This window comes from Gymnodraco acuticeps, unplaced genomic scaffold (assembly GCF_902827175.1).
Source record: "Gymnodraco acuticeps unplaced genomic scaffold, fGymAcu1.1, whole genome shotgun sequence".
Lineage (NCBI taxonomy): Eukaryota > Metazoa > Chordata > Actinopteri > Perciformes > Bathydraconidae > Gymnodraco > Gymnodraco acuticeps.
The window spans coordinates 4314815-4336501 of NW_022990021.1; the positions used below are offsets into that span (position 1 = coordinate 4314815).

Here is a 21687-nt window from a genome sequence, read left to right on the forward strand (position 1 = left end):
TCCTAACATTGGCTATACTAAAATAATATATCAGCAGTTACTGGGTGAAAATCCACTCAATTATTACAAAGTTACCATTGAGTACATCATTTAATTGGTCGCCTGGACTGTGGTTTAGTACAGTAGAGCAATTGAACACCATCAAAATACATGAAACCAAAATCGTTCCCCTTTTTTAAATTTTATTTAAAATATGAATGACATATTTTCAACAATCTTGTCTCTTTTTCCTTGGAAAGACAGAGAATAGGAATACATCCCAAAATGTCAAACTACTAAAATAAGAAATATTAGAGTAGCTCAGCTTAGCATAGATCAACACTTGATGCAGAAGGAAACGGATAACCTACAGTAGCTCTGTCCAAATGTTCCTTTAGAACTCACAAATAAACACAGCCTTGTTTTATAGTAAACCAATGTCACCCCATCTAGTTTCAAATTTGACAGACCAATATGACACTTCAATCAATATTCCTAGAGTCCCAGGGGTGCCCAACCAGTCGATCGCGATCGACCGGTCGATCGCGGGGAGATTCCGAGTCGATCGCGAGATGTGTCTAAAAATAGAACAACAATATTCTGTTTTATCGTTAATGTCCTATAACATAATCTTCCTGTGTCAGAATAATGCACTTGAACGCATCAAAGCTTTGTGATTGGCCGGCGTGACCCCATGTGTCGGGGCGTGGCTGGTGGGCAGTGGGCACTATTTCGCTGACGTTGTCGGTGTCAACAGGAGTGCCAGTCCGCACACACACAAGACCGCAATTATGGCAGAAGCAAAAAAGCCAAACATATATAATTTTCACTCCGAGTGGGGGGATGATTATTTGTGTATCTATTCAAATTCAAAGTCCATCTGTCTCATCTGCAATGCGAGCGTGGCTTTATCGAAGAAGGGTAATTTAGGAGCGGCATTTACGACGGAATTCCCTCCTAATTCTGCCCTACGCTCCCAAAAGGTGAGGGACCTGAAAGGACAGCTAAATGCACAGCAGTCCATTTTCACCAGGCCCAACAACAAGAGCAAGGCTGCTACCATAGCATCTTATCGTGTCAGTCACGTTCTTGCGAAACACATGAAGTCTTTCCAGGCTGAAATGACTGAGGGGGCTGTTCAAAAATCCTAGGGGGCGACTTTTTTTTCACAACAACGAAAAATACTGGCAATGTAATGAATTGACACACCAAGTTTTTTTCATTCTCACTGCTCTACAATCTCTTTGCTTCTTTATTTGTATTCTGGATTGACCCCTCTCATTCTGTTCTTTTCCTCTGATCTTTAATAATAGATAGTACATTATTAGATGCCTGCACTTTGTTAGTCACGTTAACAGACTAACATTGATTTCCTCAATTTATAAATGGACAGGCTCTGTAATTATACCATAACCTTTTCTCCTCTATCCCTTAACTCGTCTTCCTATACAGATTTATTTACTTACTATCTACTCTAGTCATGTCAGGATTAAAGACAAATTAATCTGTTTTTTTTTATTTTCAGGATTGAATGTTCAAACCAAGACCTAAAACCTGGCATTCCATAAGAAAGTGACTAATATATAAACCAAATGTAATATTGGATCAAATACTACACCAAATGGACAGACACAGATTAAAAATCCGTCACTAGATGTCGCTCATTGTACCAATACGGTTTATATAATAACATATTATTATTATAGTAAAAGGGCTCGCTTTGGCAAAAACCTGATCCATACAGGCAGCCCTAAATAATAACAGGTAAGCATCATGTGTGGTGCTATCTGTAGTTGTCTTATTTTTTGTCGATTTCATCTTGTTTTCACAGAGCTGTGGAAATGAATTTCCCCCTGGGGACAATAAATCTAATCTAAACTAATTTAATATTCAATCCCACACTTGGCGATTGAGAACATACATTCGTAATTTACCTTGTTTAAATCACTTTTGTTCTAATACTATGGATTTAGTTGACACTACTAGCCGACTTTCTTTTGTCCAATATTTTGCGGGAAGGTACATTGAATTAGAAGCTTCTTATTATACATCCATGGGTAGAAGAAGAAGAAGTAGAGGTAGAAGAAGTAGAGGTAGAAGAAGAAGAAGTAGAGGTAGAAGAAGAAGAAGTAGAGGTAGAAGAAAAATAAGTAGAGGTAGAAGAAGAAGAAGTAGAGGTAGAAGAAGAAGAAGTAGAGGTAGAAGAAGAAGAAGTAGAGGTAGAAGAAGAAGAAGTAGAGGTAGAAGAAGAAGAAGTATTAGAAAAATAAATACACTAACGCTACAAACAGGCACAACACTGTTACTCTGTTTTACTGACATATAACATTTTATTTCACCTTGCTCTATGTTTTTTAATGCACATTCCGAAAATGGGGACACATGCTAACATTAATTAAGACTACAAGCTCACTTGGGGTTGAGGCTTGTTTACACGTTGCTTGACTGCCTGCCCACATATCTGATCTAATTATAGTAACGTGTGTTGGGGAAAATAATTATTTAAAGTTATTTAATAATTGTGACATTTATTTAACTTTTCGATGGCTGAATGATGCTCAAAGTGAGGGGGCAAATAAAACAACTTAGGGGGCGATGCCCCCTTTTGCCCCCTCGTGGCGCCAGGCCCGAGTCTTTCAAAGACGGCGAAGTTGTGAAAGAAGCATTCCTGGAGGCTGCCGACGCGCTTTTTGGGGACAGTAAAAATAACAGTAGCATTTCAACAGGTTTTTGATATAATAAAAACTCAAGTTAGATACCGTTATTAATCAGCTGTAAGTTTTTGTTTGTTTGAACTTATTCATTATAATTATTGTACAAAATGGTATAAGATAAAGATAAAGGTTATAGTCTATTATCAATTCAGGTTAAGAAACTAGTGTTGCTTGCATCCTATTTTAAAAGGCATTTATTTTTATACTCTACTAAATGCAACAAAAAAAGTGTTTGATTCTATTAATTTTGTCTTTTTTATTGCACTTTGGCAGCAGATTCCTGTGTAGCTTCAGATCTGAGTTGTCTTATTAGTAAGCCTAATTTATACTTTTGTAGCAACACTACTCAGTTTTACACAAGTAGAAGTGTGTATTTACCTGGTAGTAGGCTGTCAGTAATGGCTACGCCTGGACGCTTGTGGCGCGTTTCCACTGCAGCGGGGTAGCCCCGTTTAAGCGTCCCTAAGCGTCCTCGGGCTGCCTCGCTGGCCGGCCCAGGCCGTGGCGCATTTCCATTACAGTTTAGGACCTGGGGTAGCAACGCAGTGTAGGCGGGGCGATCGGCTTTGTTTTTGTTCACATTTCGAGTTGTTCCGTCGAGCTCCCGCTGGATTTGATCATCCCCAATGAGATGTAGGAACGTCGTCACCTCCTCGGTCGACCACGGTGTGCTTTTCTTATTAGACGTAGCCATTGTTGTAGCTCATCCGTTTACAAAATGCTGTTTATAAAAATGCTGCAAGCTTGCTTCTAAATATATATGCGACGCTAGGGATGAACTCGCGCGCGATCTTGTGACGATTCTCTCTGACCAATCAGCAGTCGAGAGTGTTGACGTCACTAGTTCAGCCCTGGCCCTGGTCTGAGGGAACCACGATTTTATGAGGCCGGAAAAAGAGGGAAAAAGTACCCGCTGGCCGGTACTAGGCTATATGGAAACGCCACCAAAAACCGGCCTGGCCGCTTGAGGACGGTTAAGGACGCTTAAACGGGGCTACCCGCTGCAGTGGAAACGCGCCATTGGATTGGTAGATCTCGGCAGACTGGCAACTTTAAAAGTAGCTCTCGGTTCAAAAAAGGTTGGGCACCCCTGTCCTAGACTAAGGTAGGTTAGCATAAATGTGGTACGAAGGAAGAAAAGCTAGCCTGGCTTGTTTTGTCAAAGTGAAACATGAACACAATCTGCCTACAAGCTCCTCTAATACTCAAATTGTAGGTGTGATTTGTATAATCCATACAAAAACCAAAGAGTCAAAATAATGCTCAGCTAATGATGTTAAGCTAACGTTAGCTTCATGATTAACAGTCTACAACAGTATCTGGCTTTCCATCAAATTCATAAAAATAAATAATAAGTAAAAGAGTAAGTTAAGAAAAAAAAAAAATGTATTTTGAAATGTACTTGTTTGAAATGTTCCTAAATATCCTGGAATAATTTACATCTGTTCTCGTCTACTGTATTTAGGCAGGACATTGATTTCATGTCTGAAACTAAATAGTTTTAGTTTCCTTAAAAGTTATCATGTGTGCTCGGTTTTCATAATTTTGAGACCGTTCTGCTATTAGTGAAAATTGTCTCACTTTCATGTTAAAATATATTATGCACTCTTTAGTCTGGTAGCGACAGCAGTGTGCACTCAGTCCCAGTGAGAGGTTTTGGGAGTTGGCTGATCTCTCTCCAATGATCTTTCTTCGTATCGTACTCCAACACACTTTTTACAGTCACCTCTCGTCCATCACTCCATCTCCTTCCACCAAACACCAGCAGATTCCCAGACATCATTGACACCATCCCGTAATTGAAGGAGCCAATGAGAAGTGGTCTGAGGCGGGTCCAGTTGTCCACCTGTGAATCATATTTTTCAATATCGCAGAAAGGCTCGTACATTCCCAGCAAGGCGTAGATTTGGCCTTGGGCGGTTGCTAGACGGTGACTGAACCTGGCGATGGACATTGACGCTCGCTTCTCCCAGACTCTTCCCTTGAGGTCCCAGAACAGTACTTCTCTGCTGCTCTCTCTTTGTTCATCCTGGTAATCACCATGGTTACTACCGTCCTGGTTGCCTGGCAGACCACCTGACACGTAGATGCCGTTATTAAGCACAGCAGAAGCGTGCCCGTAAAGGGGACAAGGCAAAGTTGCTCCTCTTCTCCATGTTCCTGTCGCCATGTCGTAAAACTCAACAGAAGCTACAGAGGTGTGTGTGTTGTCTTCTGGTTGTGTATGTCGTCCCCCGATGACATAAATAGCATCCTCCACAACGCAGCAGGTGAACTTCTCCCTCCTCTCCCTCATGGACTCTACTGTCTCCCAGCAGTCAAAGCGGGTATCATAGCGCCACACCTGGTTGGATGTTGACACGATGACATTCTTTTTCCCATTCTCATCTCCCTCTTTCACTTCCTCTCCTCCAATCACGAAAAGGAAACCTCCCACTGAGCACACGCAGTGATTTCTCAGTCGGAGCGGGAGACTGGAACTCAGAGATGAAAACGTCCTTCTTCTAGGATCAAACTTCAGCATCTGCTGTTCCGGCCAATCAGGGCTGGATCCTCCACCCACAAGCAGCACACAATTGGGCGAAGCTCTGAGTGTCGACTGTTTGCTTTGTCTGATTGGCTGAGCTGAACCCATCCTGTGGTACTCCAATGCTCGAGTAAGTTGACTTCTGACAAGAGGTGTGGCCATGGCTTTGTGGGTGTGGCTAAGACTAGTGAGGTCAGAGGGGGCTACCAATCCAAAGCGCAGATGACTCAGCAGAAGATTTGATTTCAGCAAAGGGAGGGGCCCATTCATATCCAGCCAATCCAAAGCAAGCTTTATGAGCTCCCGTTCTTTGACACCAGGTATCTCGTCTGCTTCAAGCACAGCCATCAGTGATTGGATATTCAGCCTGAGAAGGTCATCCCTGCTTTCCTGGAGCAATGTCCTCATCTCTATAGCGATGGTTTGATTGGCAGCTTCAAATGCATCTGGGAGGGAGTGATGCTCGGCCAGGTTAGCGTAGCAGCAGCAATTCAAAGGGCTCAAACCATCAGTCATAAAATGCTCGCATATAGACACGGCTGTCTCCACCTGCAAGTACCTGGCTGCTTCCAAGACATCAGGAAGTGACGGTGTTGATATTTTGAGCCAGCCAGAATACAGGAAGTCTAAAATGACGTCTAAACCCTCAGGTGTTATTGCCGGGAGGCTAACGGATCCCGCTAATCTCTCCAAGGTAGTCTCTCCGAACAGAGCCCAAAAATACTCACTGGAGCTGGCCAAAAGAACACGATGACAAGGGAAACATACACCCCCAGCCTCAAGGACAACATCACACATGTTTGTCTGAGCGCGCAGGCGTTGGAAACCAGAAAGAAGTCCGGTTCTGTGGGAGGAACTGTAGAGGAGGGAGTAGCTATCCATCCAAAAGATAATAATTGAAACGATAAGAGAATGAGAGGGAAATATTCAAAAAGGCGTCAAAAGGAGGGCTGGTAAAAGCTTTGTCAGAAGGTAGCAGGAGTGAGAGGGTAGTAAGGACATTGATGACTGTTATATGATATGTAGCCCAAAAGCTGCACTAAAAAAGGTTTGACAGAAAGAAAATCTGACATTTCTAGCAGAACCGCATAAGAGGTTGTTGAAAGCAAGGAACAGGAAATGATGAGAAAAGACAAGAGAGCTGAGAGGAAACGAGTGTAAAGTGCGTGTCCTTAGACGAGGTCTCTTCATCTGTGGTTTTGTCCTGCTCTGTCTGCTGCGGGTATATCCATATAACCATGATAGGACGTTTAAAAACTCTCCTCTACAATCGTAAACACAATCCTCTTTTGGCCCTTGCAACTTGTTCCGTCCCATGTCCTTCTGTCTCCTCTTTGATGTCCCAGCTCTGGTGGCTTTGTATTTGTCCGCTGCCCTTTCCTCTGTGTCCGGGAGGGAGTATCACCCAAATGCATGCATCCAACATACACACCGATTGAGCAAGCAGATGCATCGATGAACACACACGCACATACACACAGGGAGCCTGGCAGGCTTTTAGTGACTATCCCAGTGGATGAACTCATCGGTGAATACAGCTGCTATAGTCTGCAAACCAAGATTCCAGGGCACGGTTGCCACGGCACCTATCTGTGCCCTCATCGCTAGGCTACAGGAATAGAAACACAGACACTGGACACAGGAAGTTTTGCCAAGCTGTCAAAACATTTTACAAGTGTCAAAAGAAGCATTCAACATTTGGTGTTAGAGTAAGCCGTGACTTTATGGTAGGAATTTAAACTTCCTATGACCTGTACTGCTATAAAATGATGCAGATTGATGTCATGCTATTATTTTTATGCAGATGTAGTGGCAGTGATAACAAAGTTTCAATATCAAGCGAGTAGCATTTATGATCAGCTGATTGATGTTGAGCTACTGTGGGATTATACTGTCAGTCCGATACATGGTTACAATTTCATACATTTTTTATTGAGTTATGGTCTCTGAAATAATGTTGGCTCACATTTACAGATACGATACGATATTACTTTATTTGTCAGATCAAGTCTGAAATTTGACTTGCGTCACAGCAGCTCCATGTCCAACATCAACAGACAAATATCCAGACACAAATACATGAAACACAAACAACAAACATTTAACATAACAGCACAATCAGTGAGAGAAAAGCTGCTCAAAGAGCCTTCAGCGTGCATTTGATTTGGATCAGAGAGGATGTTGTTGGACAGCCTCACTAGGTTGTTATGGCTGAGTCATAGAGTCTCTGACAGGGTTGACCAACAATCTTTGAGCAGATTTTTAACAGGTGGAGCAGTTTTGATTTTAAAGCTGCTGACAAACATTTGTACCAGGTAGTATTGATAGATATAGATGAGTGTTTATTTGTTTTAAGGAAAGGTTACACCAGTTTAAAATTCAGAACACAGTCTACTGGCAAAAAAGCAGATTTACCCTTTTTGAAACTGCCAAGTATTTACATCATTCCCACACACATGCTCCTATATGGTTGTTAATACACTAGCATTTCTCTCTCCATCATGACCTGCTGGATGCTAAACTTAGCCACAGTACAGCTGCTCTGTGTGTTTGTCTGTTTGAACATGTGATGTAATGGAGTCTGGTGGTGTGTATGACGGCATGTGGGTGCGCCGTTAATACACATATCTGTATTGAAACTGTTGGATTTGAAGGTTTAACTGGGGATCAATGTGACTCCATGCTCAAAGACACCCCTGACTCCCACCTGATATCCTGTAATACCTATTACATATGCACATAAAACAAGAATATTACAGTGGGAAATATGATGACTCTTCGGGCATCATTTTTCATCACAGTAAACGTGAGGTTTTAATTTCCTCTTGTCAGAGTGTTCAGGGTAATTATGATGGATATTTTTATCATGAATGGATGCATTGTGTCACACTGTGTTAACTGTCAATCTCCTGACACCTACAGGGAAGAAGGAAGCAAACAAAATAATCCCCTTTAAACATGTCCTTTCGCCTTATTTGTGGTGTCTTTGTTAGATGGTACATTGGTCAAAAGCGTTTCAACAATGTAACTATACACGCATAATGGCACATCATTTAGTAGCAATACATTTTATAGATTTTAAAATATATGAACGCGTAATTGGAACATTTTACTAAATAAATAAACAAATTAATGGTGCTGCTGGTTATGCCAAAAGTTTGGGGATTAATTAAAAGTGTGTTTAATTTTTCCTTAACAAAACTTTTATATTTGTCTTCAAATGTTGGGCAATACATCCAATAGTTGTATATTAGTGTGGACAAAGTGATGCAATAAAGGAATCAACACGGCCACCTGTAGAGGCAGATGTTACAAAATGTTAATTAGATAAAGCAAGTATTTCATAATTATTAGAGCAAATCGAAAACATATAAAATATCAAACCACTATTCTCCTTTACTGTAATAGTAGATATAGTAATGAACATAACATTGGATAGAACCATATTGTTTTATTGTAACATTTTCACAAAGATACCAGTTTTTGGGAATCATAACAATAGAACAAGTAACAGATTAAAATCCCCCTCCCTAAAAACAGTACAGTTGAACTTAACTCCCATCGCATCATTTCAAATTGTTAAACATTTAGAAATTATAATATAATTGAAATTCTCACAATGAATCAGTGCTGAATAGTTTGGAGTTTTGACAGTATGGAAAATAAGTGTCATCATAAAGAAGGGGAATCAGAGTTGGTTTTTTGTCAAGTGGATTCCTTAAATGTACAACAAATGTCAACAAAAGTCCTTCTAAGCCAGCTACTTTAGACATAAAACACTCAAAAAAATGTTAAAAATAATTATTCTGAACAAAAACTCACTTACTTAAAGTCTGAGTTAGGTTGAGTCTTGTCTGCAGCAAAAGCAATCCAGAATATCTTGCTTTATCACATTAACGTTTTGTACAAACTATGATTCAAGTTTGAATTTACAGTAGTGACACAACTATCTGACATGGTAAGATACATATGTTTGCAATGCTTTAACCTTTAGAGGACTGATAGAAGAGGTAATGGATGATTGCGTGGTGGTGGTTTTGGTTAAACGCTGAACATTTTCTGCAGCCATTGGCTTCTCAAAAGCTGTTATTGTTCAAACATGTTGGGATTAGATAGTAGTTTGCTCAGTCTTCAGTGGCAGTGGGCGAGTCTGTTTATGAAGATTATCTCTCCTTCGCCTGTTTGGGGATCCTGGAGGAAAGACAGACAAAAAGAGTGTGAGGTTTTTTCTGTCTGGGATTCACGGGGTCTCAGAGCTGCTGACCCGTGATAGGCAGTGAAAAGCAAGGATGACAAGGGGGGTGCCAGGTTTCAGTGATTCAGCCTAATATAAGATCTGGTTGATCTATCAGCTGTTTTTTCTGTCTGCACTTATCTATCTCTTGACCTTTTTTGATTTCTGTTTTCCTCTTTCTTGATCTCCCCTTACCATCTGAAACATTTGCTGTTTATTTCCATCTCATACAAGACTTCTTATTGCAGGTATTCACGTTTCAAGTGTAACACCAGTGGATAGAGTCAAGGAGCTACATTTTTGCTAGTTATGTAATGTTACACTAGACTAGAGCATAGTGAATAAATACAAGAGGCTGAGAGTTAATACAATAAAAGCCTGGGACTTTTGTTGGTAGCTTTAAATGTTGCATTTCATGCGTTGATGCTAAATCATGGTAGTTAGCTATGCTTTCTCTTTAAAGTTGAAATGGTTATGCTAGCTTCAAGCTATGTAAGAAAGGTTTTCAATCTCATTCATTATTAATCGAGAAATTACTTGCTCTTTTATACAAATATTTTATATCAGTTTTCCATCAGAAATCTGGTTTCATTTTTCTAATGTTAGCTACTTATGATGCAGTCTAGAGACATGAACTAAATGTACTTTTAGTTCTCACAGGGATATATTATGTTGCTAAAATGAAGTTGGCACCCCTGTTAACAAACTTTACTAAGACCACTTCAATCTAAAGAAGATGTTTTGCTACAACTTAGAATGTTACTTTAAACAGTTTGGTATTAACTTTGTGTTTGTGTTTGGCACAACTATCAGCCAACATCAGACAAATCCACACTAATGCTCTTGTGGATGAATGGGAACAAATCTGCTGCCTGGGTCCAAAATCTGGTAGAAAATCCTGGAATCAATAGAGTCGAAGATGTAGCATCTCTTAATGCCAACATGGTTTGGGGAGGATATGTTCATGCAGGTGTAATGCTAGGGTGTCAGCATACGTTAGGCCATGTTGTATATAAGACATGGATTGATCAAACTGCCACTTAGAATTGTAAAGTTTTTCCTGATTTGTAACACTTAATTCTCTGCTTTCCTTTGGTTGCTGATGGTTTTTTGTCTCCATCAAATACACATTCAAAGTCAGGCGGATTAAGTGTTCCTGTTTTTATGGGTAGTTTTATAACTTTTTTGGTGTATACTGCTGTTTACCTACTCAGAAATAGCATGTAGTATTGTTTTCTGACTCTGGAAAACAGGTTAATTACTAATATAACTTGAACCACATACTCATGTATCTCCTACACAGCACACCCACATAGTTTGGGCAGGGCAGAAAGTGTTTAGATATTGTGGTTTCTGTGTCCCGCTGAGAAACAGAACAGACAGAACAGTGCTCACACTCATTTTCTAAAACACACACACTTCTAAAAGGTTTCAAAATAGAGCCTGACTCAAACCCTCCTGCCCACACACAGAGGCATAAACACACACGCCTCTTGACCCAAACAAAGACTGTGCAGCCCAGAGTGCCCCCCTGTGGCGAATTCAACCACTGCAAGTCGTTTTTCTGTTACAAAGACATAATGGCATCGTGTTCAGCAGTTTCGTTTCTTGTTGGGTAATAATGATGTACCAATATTTCCTGCTTGAAGCTACATTTTCCTCATATAAAATGTAAACAACATTTTTGTTTTGTTTCACCTAATATGCAGATGTAAAAGAACATTATGTATTGTACCAAGATTCAATATATACTTATGGACATATAATATTAAACGAACAGATAGTAGTTATTTAATTTGTCCAGGATTTTTATGAAATTATATGGGTGAAACAATAATCTGCAAATGAATATATAGACCTTTTGTAATTTATAAAGGTTTAATTAAATATCTTATGCTTCTCAAATATGAGGATAGGATGCATTTCCTTGTTTTGAATGACATTAACATAAATATTATTTTGGCTTTGACTGATTAAGACAACATTTCTCACAAGTTTCGGGTGATAAAAAAGTATCTACTGTAGGACTCTAGGATATGAAAACCTGTATTTCTAGTTAGATAGTCATTCAACTTTTCAGGGATTGGATTTGCATAATTCACAAAGACGGGGCTACTGAGTTTGTGAACTCACTATAGTGCTTTTTCACTTTTGTGTGTTTCTGATTTGCATTTTTCTCTTTCGTTCTGACTACTGCACAATAGAGCTGTGTCAAATATTTGCAAGTAAGCTTCGACTGTGAGTGATCAGTAGGAAAAATTGTGTTTCCAAATAATAATATCAACAGATGCACAAATGACACAACACTCCCTGAAAGTCTTGTTGTCTATGTTCAGGTTTTTGTCTTAATTTTCCAAAAGATATATACAACACTATTTTGGATTTAAATGTTTCATCTTTACTCTACCATATCCACTACTACAGAAGGCTTAGACTAGAAAATAGATGTTAAACCTAAAGGCTTAAGACTAAGTACTAAATACTGTTCATTCTATAAAGATTATAAATAAAATACTCATTGGGTAGCTTTGTTTAAGTACGAGGGAAGAAGATTTGCAATTATTTTTATTACTGAATAGATTTGTTAGGGTTAGGGTTAGTTTTTAGTTTTTCATTTTGGTTGCGCTGGATAGAAAAAATGTAGCAATAACAATTAAAACAAATTTGGTTTAGGGTAGATCATTTTTAAATGATGATTAGATACTGGACAAAAAAATGATTATGTTGTGTTCATAATCTTGTTAATTGCAGCGTAATTCCAATATCAGTTGTTCTCTAACCAAGTTTAAGGACCACATGTTGTTTAGCTCCTTTTCACAACATGCTGTGAGAGGACACACAGACTAAGTCTTTTGGTAATCTGTTTGTACCTTCTAATTATATTTCTTTATCAATTAATTTATAGTGGATAATTAAGTTCTCACAGTGTAATATAGTAGCAAGATCCCTCTTGTGTCCTGCATTTCATTTGCTTAAATATGTACCAAAATATTGACTTGAGTTTTTGGGCAGCAATTGATTTATTTAGTTTCTGTATAACTCCCAAAACCCTATGTAGATTATTGATAATGGAGTATTTTAAAACAAATATTTTACTATAACAACCTATCTGGTTTGATTGAGGTCAGGAGAAAAAAAACATATTCAAATGTATAAATATGATGTTATTATTATAATCTGAACATGAAACATAGAAAGCAATGAGTACATTTAGGGTTTGGGGTTGTTGATATGGTTGCCACCTACATGTTATTCCTTGGTGACCCATCGTAGTTCGCTCTTGACATTCTGCAGCTCTGATAGGTTAACAGCAGGCCCGGGCAGTTTCACGGCGCCCGGCATCGCCTTCTTCTCCTCCGGTGTGGGGGGTGCAGCGCTGGGCTGCTCTGGTAAAGGAGCCTAGGGATAAAATAAATAAATAAGCAGAAGTATTATTATCAATACTGTTATTTGGAAGATGATGATTCGATCTGACTGCTTTTTGCACATTTGTGCACACATGTCTGCACAGCCCTCCACTTTATAATATAATACACTGTAGTTTGCCATATATACTCATTGTCCTAAGTGTTTTTGTCTTTTGTTTTTAAGCTTTTAAGGTTATTTGTATAGTTACATTTCAATTTGGTGTAAATACTTTAGCATCCATTTTTAATTGTTTCTTAATAATACTTATATTGTATTATCCTTATATATTATTATTTTTTACCTACTATTTTTTTTAAATGTTCACACGACCAGATACCAAAGCAAATTCCTTGTATGTGTAAACCAGGGGTGCCCAACCAGTCGATCGCGATCGACCGGTCGATCGCGGGGAGATTCCCAGTCGATCGAGAGATGTGTCTAAAAATAGAACAACAATATTCAGTTTTATCGTTAATGTCCTGTAACTAGGGCCGGGACTCGATTAAAAAAATTAATCTAATTAATTAGAGGCTTTGTAATTAATTAATCGAAATTAATCGCATTTTTAATCACATATAAATATTTGACCTAAGAACAGTGAGAAGCAATTTTTTTCACATGGATTTTAGTATACCATTAGGCGCATTCACACCGCAGTACTTTTCCCACAAAGGTTCATGAGAACTCTTTGAACCTGGGGGTGGATTAGGCAAATGAAGCCGCTGACGTCACTTCTTCTTCTTCTGCTTTGGGTTTACTGGCAGGCCGCAAACCACTTCACGGCGTATACTGCCGCCCAAAGTCCCCGGCCGGAAGTCCCCGGAGTTGGGGACTGGCTTCAGTAGAAGCTGCTGGGAGTCCCAGCAGCCTTCCGAGTAAATCGCCAGAACGCCGACACCTCCTCATCTCCACCGCTCCCATGTTTTATTTTGTGTTGCCATAAGTTAGTCTCTCTGCGTTTCTGCGCTGGGCTAATGCTAATAATGCTAATGCATGAAAAAAAAATGGCGGCTTCACAAAACTTTTTGGGAGTTTTACGGGGCGTGGTTTGCAATCCGCCCAGCCAATCAGAAATATAGCTCTTTTCTCACAAGAGAGCCGTACGAAAGTCCCTGCTCTCTAGCAGCTCTCTGCTCTCTAGCAGGGACTTTCGTGGGGGTAAAAAGGTTCTCATGAACTAATTTTAGTACCGGCTCTTTTTGGTGTGAACGCGATAAAAGAGGCTAACGTCCACGCTAGCTTCCACGCTAGCTGCTATATGTTTTGCATTGAGGTGATACTTGAGGCTTGATGTGCTGCGGTGATATGCGAATTCCTTTTTGCATAATTTGCACACAACCGTGCTCTTATCGACGCTTCCATCCGTCCGTTTTTTAAAACAACATTTCCCACTGTTGTTCACTGTGGTTTGTTGTTGTCTGAAGTCATGAACGTTAGTTGGTGCTCCAGTATAATCGGTACGCCTGAAACTCATCCAGTGAGAAACGTCCCGCGGTGCAAAAATAAGTGCGATTAAAATGCGTTAATTTTTTTAACGCGTTAATTTTTGTGTAATTAATTAATCTTAATTAACGCGTTAAAGTCCCGGCCCTACCTGTAACATAATCTTCCTGTGGCAGAATAATGCACTTGAACGCATCAAAGCTTTGTGATTGGCCGGCGTGACCCCATGTGTCGGGGCGTGGCTGGTGAGCAGTGGGCAGTGCACTAGTTCGCTAACGTTGTCCGTAGGAGTGACAGTCTGCGGACTGTCACACACAAGACCGCAATTATGGCAGAAGCAAAACATATATAATTTTCACTCCGAGTGGGAGGATGATTATTTTTGTATCTATTCTAATTCAAAGTCCATCTGTCTCATCTGCAATGCGAGCGTGGCTTTATCGAAGAAGGGTAATTTAGGAGCGGCATTTCAAAACAGTGCACAAACGCTCCGAGACGGAATTCCCTCCTAATTCTGCCCTACGCTCCAAAAGGGGAGGGGCCTGAAAGGACAGCTACATGCACAGCAGTCCATTTCCACCAGGCCCAACAACAAGAGCAAGGCTGCTACCATAGCATCTTATCGTGTCAGTCACGTTCTTGCGAAACACATGAAGTCTTTCAAAGACGGCGAAGTTGTGAAAGAAGCATTCCTGGAGGCTGCCGATGCGTAATAAAAATAACAGTAGCATTTCAACAGGTTTTTGATATGATAAAAACTCAAGTTAGATACCGTTATTAATCAGCTGTAAGTTTGAGTTTGTTTGAACTTATTCATTATAATTATTGTACAAAATGGTATAATAATGCAAACTTCAATTGATTATAGTCTATTATCAATTCAGGTTAAGAAACTAGTGTTGCTTGCATCCTATTTTAAAGGCATTTCTTTTTATAATCTACTAAAATGCAACAAAAAAAGGGTTTGATTCTATTAATTTTGTCTTTTTTATTGCACTGTTGCAGCAGATTCCTGTGTAGCTAGTAAGCCTCATTTATACTTTTGTAGCAACACTATTTTTTATATAATGGCAAAGAAAGGGTTCAGAGTATTTTCTTTTTTTCCTGTGTCATATGTGGCAGCACTGTTCAATGTGTCTTGAAAACATTACCCACTGTAGTATGTGACGTGTGAATAAACTCCAACTCTGTATCAACAACACTGTTGTGTAACTTCAGTTAAATACTTGTATGTGTGTAGATTAGAAAGAGGTAAGATAAAGGATCTGCAGTATTTTATGAAGTGTTAATCGTACAAAGGTCAGTTTTATACAAGTAGAAGTGTGTATTTACCTGGTAGTAGGCTGTCAGTAATGGCTACGCCCGTCTATTTGGACTGGTAGATCTCGGCAGACTGGCAACTTTAAAAGTAGCTCTCGGTTCAAAAAAGGTTGGGCAACGTACCTGGCAATAAACTTGATTCTGATTCTGATTCTGATTAGTTCTTCAAAATTCAAAACGCTCAGTTACTTTATTAAAACAGTAGTTTTAGCGTTTAACATTACCACTAAGACGGTATGACAATTGTCTTATGTACCTTTGTATTAACTGTCAACATTATACTCTTATTTTTAAAGAGATTTGTTTTATAGGAATGTGTTTTACCTTGTGAAAAATAATATGCCCTAGAAGTGTTTAATTTGAGATAACATATGATGTTAAGTCTGCAAAATAACAACAGAGCCTAAAGGCAAACCTCCAAATAGTTGGTGAGATACAGTAGTTGCCAAGCCTTAGCTTAAGCTAAATGTAGCAATCCTTCCAAACGTGTTTCTTTTACAGTTGAACCCTTTTGATAATTACCAGCCTAAGTTAGCAAAATGGTTTTAACCACCATCTCAGACACTCACCACCTAAGGTTTTACGTTTTTTGGTTTGTAAATAGGCATCACATTAAAAAAAAAAAAACTGGTTTTGAGTCTCAAATGTTAGATTATATTTATTCTTAACTTCATCATAATTCTTGTTATCTGTGTGTGTATGGCAGCATATGTGTGAGTAACGTTGATGAAAATTAAGCAGTAGCACATGGACACGTTGGAAGTGTGTTTTGTAGGTTAATGCAATCCAAAAATACTCCACTCAGACTACTTATATGTCATATTATATTATGTTACTTGGGTAAGTTGAAAAATAGATAATAAAATGACCACAATTAAGGAAATGTATGTCGTTCCCAGACAAAAGCTACATTGTGACATTTTCTTTTATTCCAACTGGGTAATGTTTTCTTTCACTGTCCTGTGTTTGTGTGTGAGTGTAATCTCTGTGTTCTCTTACCTCTTCTGTATCTACTGTCTCCTCTCTCCTCTTGACAGGATGTCCCGCCCCTGGACGCAGAGCTCCCATCGGGATGTTCAAATTAGCCTGACGGACAGAGAGATCACTTTAAACACATTTCCTTTCGCCGCATGTGTGTGTATGTGTACACCTGCTGTTCCTCAAAACCCCTTGTTTTGATTATAGCCACTACTTCCTGGTTATCATGATGTCCCTAAAAAGGGCGTTATGTGTTTATGAAAATGTGACAGAAAACAAACACACACACACACAAACACATGCAAACCACACATACACAGCTCAGTGATTTGCCTGCTTACTTGATGTTAAACTGCTGCCTGTCCCTAGTATCCTGTCACTTGGATTTTCAAGTGTTTTTGTTTTTTATTGTACTGTAATGTACTGTATTGTATATATTCTCATATTGTACAGCTGTACAGAGAGTGAGTGTGGTCTATGTCACTGAGGACGAGGGGCTTTACTTTTTTTCCAGAGTATAAGGTTTAAAAGCCTGGAAGAAACCGCCTCAACCGCAGCACGTTTGCTCAGATTTGTATCTCTGTAAAGTGGCTTTGGCTGGGGTTGTTAACTGTCTTATGCTTAGCGAGCTGTCAACAATCATCTACTGACGTTTCAACTAAAGGTTAAAAGAATGTTTCACCCTATATTGGATATAAAATCATAATTTGACATTTATGGAAACAAGTTTATTTGCTTTCTTGTAGAGAGCAAGATGAGAAGATATCACTCTAATATTTGTCTGATAGGTGAAGCTAGGGCCAGAATTAGCTTAGCATAGCATAAAGGTTTGGGAAAGCAGCTAGACTAGCCATGTCCTAACATTGATGGAAATCTAACAGCACGTTTAAAGCTAATTGATAATATGTTATAACTTACCTAACCCTTTCACACTAGCTGTTTCCACTTGCATTCAGTCTTTATGTACGAGAATCTTATCAACTATCTCAATCCTATAGAATTATTTGAGTTAATTTACATTCAACACTGCTTATTTTTCATATTTATTATTTCCATCCAAATGATTACTCCGTTATCCTACTTTTAGGTGCAACATGTAGCCAGGGCTATGTTAGTTAAATATATGTATTGGAAAGTAAAAACCATGAAAGTCCAGTGTAGACTTTATGATCCACGCTGGAAACATTTGGGAAGTGTATTGCACCTTTTATTGCTTGCCTTTTGGAGCAATAAAAACATGATAGGCTACAGGTTAATAATATGGGAGAAGGCTGAGGTAAGAATAGAGATTGTAGGCTGTATGCCGATCAATCCGACAAATACATCTTGGCCTATATTTGTCAAATAAACAATATTTATTTGTAAACTAATTTATTTAAAGCTGACTTTTAGAGGAATGGAAACGTCTCATTGGATAGCAGACCAATCAATGAAAGGCTTTATTACGCACCTGTGGTGTGCTTGAGTAGAGATATAAAGCAAGCTGATTCATTCCTTTTATTGATTGGAACTGCCAGACTGTCCTTATTTGTCAGCTAAAGTAAAATTCACATTGATTTAACTTTTTAGTGGGAATTTATGGAACCAGTCAGCCAAGTGTTTTGTTCTGCTCAGGCCATTTGGTTACGGAGTATTCATGATATTATCAAACAATAATTTGATACCCCTCCGCAGTAACTCTGTTGAAGACATTTGGATTACATGCAAAATAGCTGTATTGAAAATCAATGTAGGAAAGGCGGTATATTGTATATGTGAAATATAAAATAGATTTAAAAACAACTAGATATAGAGCTTTTGAAGACGAAGGGTTATATTTATGAAAATTATTATAATGTAAATCTGTACAGTTGTTTTTGTTTGTGATTCATTTGAACTAATGGTGGAGTGCTGAGACGAAGAAACCTCATGTTTGTACTGTACTTTTAAACTGTACTAGTTTAAAAGTCGCCTGTCCAGATGCCTATCCCATGGTTAGACATGAAAATGAGCACAATGAGAAGAGAAGGAAGAAACCCTCTCCCACATGCACGCATAAAGCCATTACATCTCAAATACAGACATTTTTTACACACACAGTGATACAGGCAACTTTCCATCCTATGCCTCGCTAAAACTCAGCACTTATAAAGCCTTGATACTACTGTAATATGCACTGTCTGAACGCTGTACTTGCCTTTGCCAATAAATACTTAAATCTGGAAACTTTATTTTCAACAAGTTAGAGAGTTATTGTGCTTGTGTGGTTGAAGCTTTAATGCAATAACTTAGTGTTCTTGTTGTGTAATTGTAAGTAAAACATGATGTTTTTGAAGTCATAAAACAAAGTTACATTTCAATGCAGGAAAAACACATTTACGCCTTATTGTGCACACAAATATTTTACCTGAAGGGCCTTAACGTTGGACGAAGGTTTGGACATAATCCCCCCCGGTAAGTCCACTGACCTCGAGAAAGCACAGATCACAGACATTCAGCTGTGTGTGTATGTGTGCGTGAGTGTGCGTGTTGGGGGCATTGGGAGTCTGTTTCTGTGGTTTTAAAGGGACGGGATAACATTTCAGTTGCTTAGCGACTCTTACAGAGAGAAGCAGGTAGAGGAACTGTTCTCTGAATCATTCATGAGAGGGAGAGAGCAGGGAATGTCAAAATAAAACAGCTTTCAGCAAGTGTTTGAGTGAGAACATTTGCATTGAGCATAGAATACATGGCAGGAGAAGAAGGAAATGTTAATTTGGTCACCTTTTACTGAGCAGCAGCCACAGGTTCATAGGTTATTAACCACACTGGATTCAATTCAAATCTCAACAAAACACATGAACTCCCATTATGGTGTAATGTTGTTAAAGATCACAGCATATTACAAGACAAGGTTAATGGTTAGTGATCTAACTGTAGCTAGCATCTATCACTAACTTAAAACTTTGAAAGCCTAAACCCGAAGTGGATATTTAAGACCCTTTTAAGAACATGTTCCTTTCACAATGAGTTAGCTGGTTATTTTTTCTCTTGTTTAACAGATCAAGTGGTTCCTAATCGTAAAAGTTTGCATGGCCTATTTATCTTATCTACAAAGTGGCTCAGAGCAGAGCAGGGAACCAAAGAAAGTCACAGGCTCTCCGGCAGCTGCGATCTATGGCAGCCCCTTAGTTACCGTTGCCAGGGTGCTGTTTGTGTACACACAGTAAAAGCTCTGCTGTCCTTGACATGAGAGCAAAAGCCGAGACACCCCAAAATACACTAGCACTAACTAACACACACGTGCTTACACATTGCGATGATATTTAAGTTGGCTGGGAGTAGCAGCTGCCCCCTGATGCCCCCCAAATCCTCACAAGCCTTTCACTTTTACCCATACTGTGTGACTATGTGCACACTTACACACCCTCCCTCCACATAATCTCATAAACTCAGGTACAATCATTCTTTGAATTATTTAAATCCTCAATTATTAAAACCTCAGTGCCTCTAACAGAAAGGCTCTTTGAGGTACAGCATGTTGGATGTTGTGAGTGTGACAGCATGTTTCAATGTGTTATCTAGCTGTATATGAAAAGTAAACAAATACTTAGAGTTCTCGAGCTATAAACTGAACAACTAATGCATTTATTAAGAAATGTGTCCTTTGCTTAATTAATAATAATAAGGCTGGTGATGTGAGTTTACAATGGCTAACATGAGTTTAACTTTTTTGGTTGTGAAATATCTTAAGTATTGGTTGGATTCGACTTCAAATATGATCCCTAGTTAATAAAGTTTTACTTTACTTTAGTTGAAATTACTCTGGTTTACTAATCTAAAAACACTTGCAGCCACAACAGGTTTGAGGTTTTACCTACTTATTTGCAAATATTAGCATACTACCAGGCTAAACTAAAATGGGGAATCAGGATACCTTGTCATTGTAAGCACTATGTCCTAAACAAAGCATGGTTGGTGACTGTTTGTTTTGTGTTCTTCACACAATTGTTTTGACAGATGTTCAGTAGGTACCATTGAGAATGGAGTTGAGTGCCACAGGCAGGAAAGGACTGGGAGATGGATTAAGAAAAAAAGTCAAATGGAAATAATCCAGTGTTCAACTTCAACTTCTCAATTGCATTACAGTATATGGAAACTTCCGGACTTTTCCAATTAAAAAAATAATGTTACAAGTAGAATATTACAACAAAAATATAAACCTTGTTTGCCATACTCAATGATTCTCAAACACACACTCTCACCTACACAAAAACAAATCATATAACTTACCTATTGATGACACAATACTGTATTATCTAATGCTTGATTTGAAAGGGTAGGAGTTCTCACTTGTTCAATAACAATTTTCTACCCATCTCTCAAACACGTGTTATCATCTCCGTCTTTTTCTTTCTCCTATCCTCTTCTCTCCACCCTCTCTTTTTCTCTCTCTCGCCCTGCCTCGTAAGTGGTGGAAGGATTCCTCTCATATCTGGGATTTGTTCTCACTATAAATAGAAGAGTGTTACACAGAAGGGACCTGCTTTCCATCCACACACACCGTTGGACACACATGAGCACGCTGAGTGACGGACCAAAACATTGTCAAACATCACTTGGATATCTTAACTTTAAGCATATATTTTTTTAACTACAGTAACAGTAAAATGCTAAAAAGAGAGAAACTATTTAAAACTGGCAGACCACACTTTAATCACATATTGCACATTAAAGCATGGAGCACTCAAACACAAACGTCGGTGTAGATGATACTCACAAATGTATGCTATGTTTCTTTCTGCATCTTCATTCAAACCTGACACTTGAATCTTTAAAACACCAGTGACTAAAATGGCCCTGGCCTATTTCTGCTCTGACACTCAAAAACTCAGAAACAAACACACATATACATATGCTAGTATATCTAAGCTATACAGTGATACATCTACAAGCTCAGAGGGGAACTGTGATCTCACAGAGTTAAAGGTGTGAGTGTGTATGTGTGTGTGCTCTCTTACCTCCTGGCGTGCGTGGCTGCTCTGCCCTGCCTGCGCTCTCTCTGAGGTCCTCTTTGGCTACCTGACCTGTTTCTGCTCGTCCTGATTGGCTCAGAGAGACAGGAA

At 39.0% G+C, this 21687-nt stretch overlaps 3 protein-coding genes across 6 annotated transcripts in view; 1 reads left to right on the top strand and 2 right to left on the bottom strand.

The window, feature by feature from the left end:
• Positions 1 to 18812, top strand: part of cnksr2a (connector enhancer of kinase suppressor of Ras 2a) — an 81752-nt gene extending 62940 nt beyond the window's left edge. The window contains exon 24 of the mRNA XM_034214010.1: positions 16663 to 18812. Within this exon, the coding sequence (XP_034069901.1) occupies positions 16663 to 16710 (48 nt within the window). The 3' untranslated portion in view covers positions 16711 to 18812. The remainder of the gene's footprint in view (positions 1 to 16662) is intronic.
• LOC117544699 (kelch-like protein 34) lies at positions 4303 to 6102 on the bottom strand. Its single transcript, XM_034214011.1, has one exon. The coding sequence runs from the start codon at positions 6100 to 6102 to the stop codon at positions 4303 to 4305; it is 1800 nt and encodes a 599-aa protein (XP_034069902.1).
• Positions 7188 to 21687, bottom strand: smpx (small muscle protein X-linked). Of its 4 annotated transcripts, none has more exons than XM_034214012.1 (5): positions 21583 to 21687; positions 18990 to 19045; positions 16625 to 16711; positions 12701 to 12853; positions 7188 to 9411 (listed from the first exon to the last, which is right to left on the bottom strand). In XM_034214012.1, the coding sequence occupies exons 2-4, from the start codon at positions 19023 to 19025 to the stop codon at positions 12704 to 12706; spliced, it is 273 nt and encodes a 90-aa protein (XP_034069903.1). In that variant the 5' UTR covers positions 19026 to 19045; positions 21583 to 21687; the 3' UTR covers positions 7188 to 9411; positions 12701 to 12703. The 4 variants fall into 4 exon arrangements, with proteins under 4 accessions (XP_034069903.1, XP_034069904.1, XP_034069905.1 ...); XM_034214013.1 differs by having other exon boundaries at positions 18990 to 19050; positions 21583 to 21616; XM_034214014.1 differs by lacking the exon at positions 21583 to 21687 and adding an exon at positions 21342 to 21553.

Coding starts and splice junctions, on each gene's coding strand:
- LOC117544699 (XM_034214011.1), bottom strand. CDS start 6,102: ATGGATAGCTACTCCCTCCTCTACAGTTCCTCCCACAGAACCGGACTT.
- smpx (XM_034214012.1), bottom strand. CDS start 19,025: ATGTCCAAACCTTCGTCCAACGTTAAGGCCCTTCAG. Junction 16,712..18,989: donor CCAACGTTAAGGCCCTTCAG/GTAAAATATTTG, acceptor TCTGTCCGTCAG/GCTAATTTGAACATCCCGAT. Junction 12,854..16,624: donor AGACAGTAGATACAGAAGAG/GTAAGAGAACAC, acceptor TTTTATCCCTAG/GCTCCTTTACCAGAGCAGCC.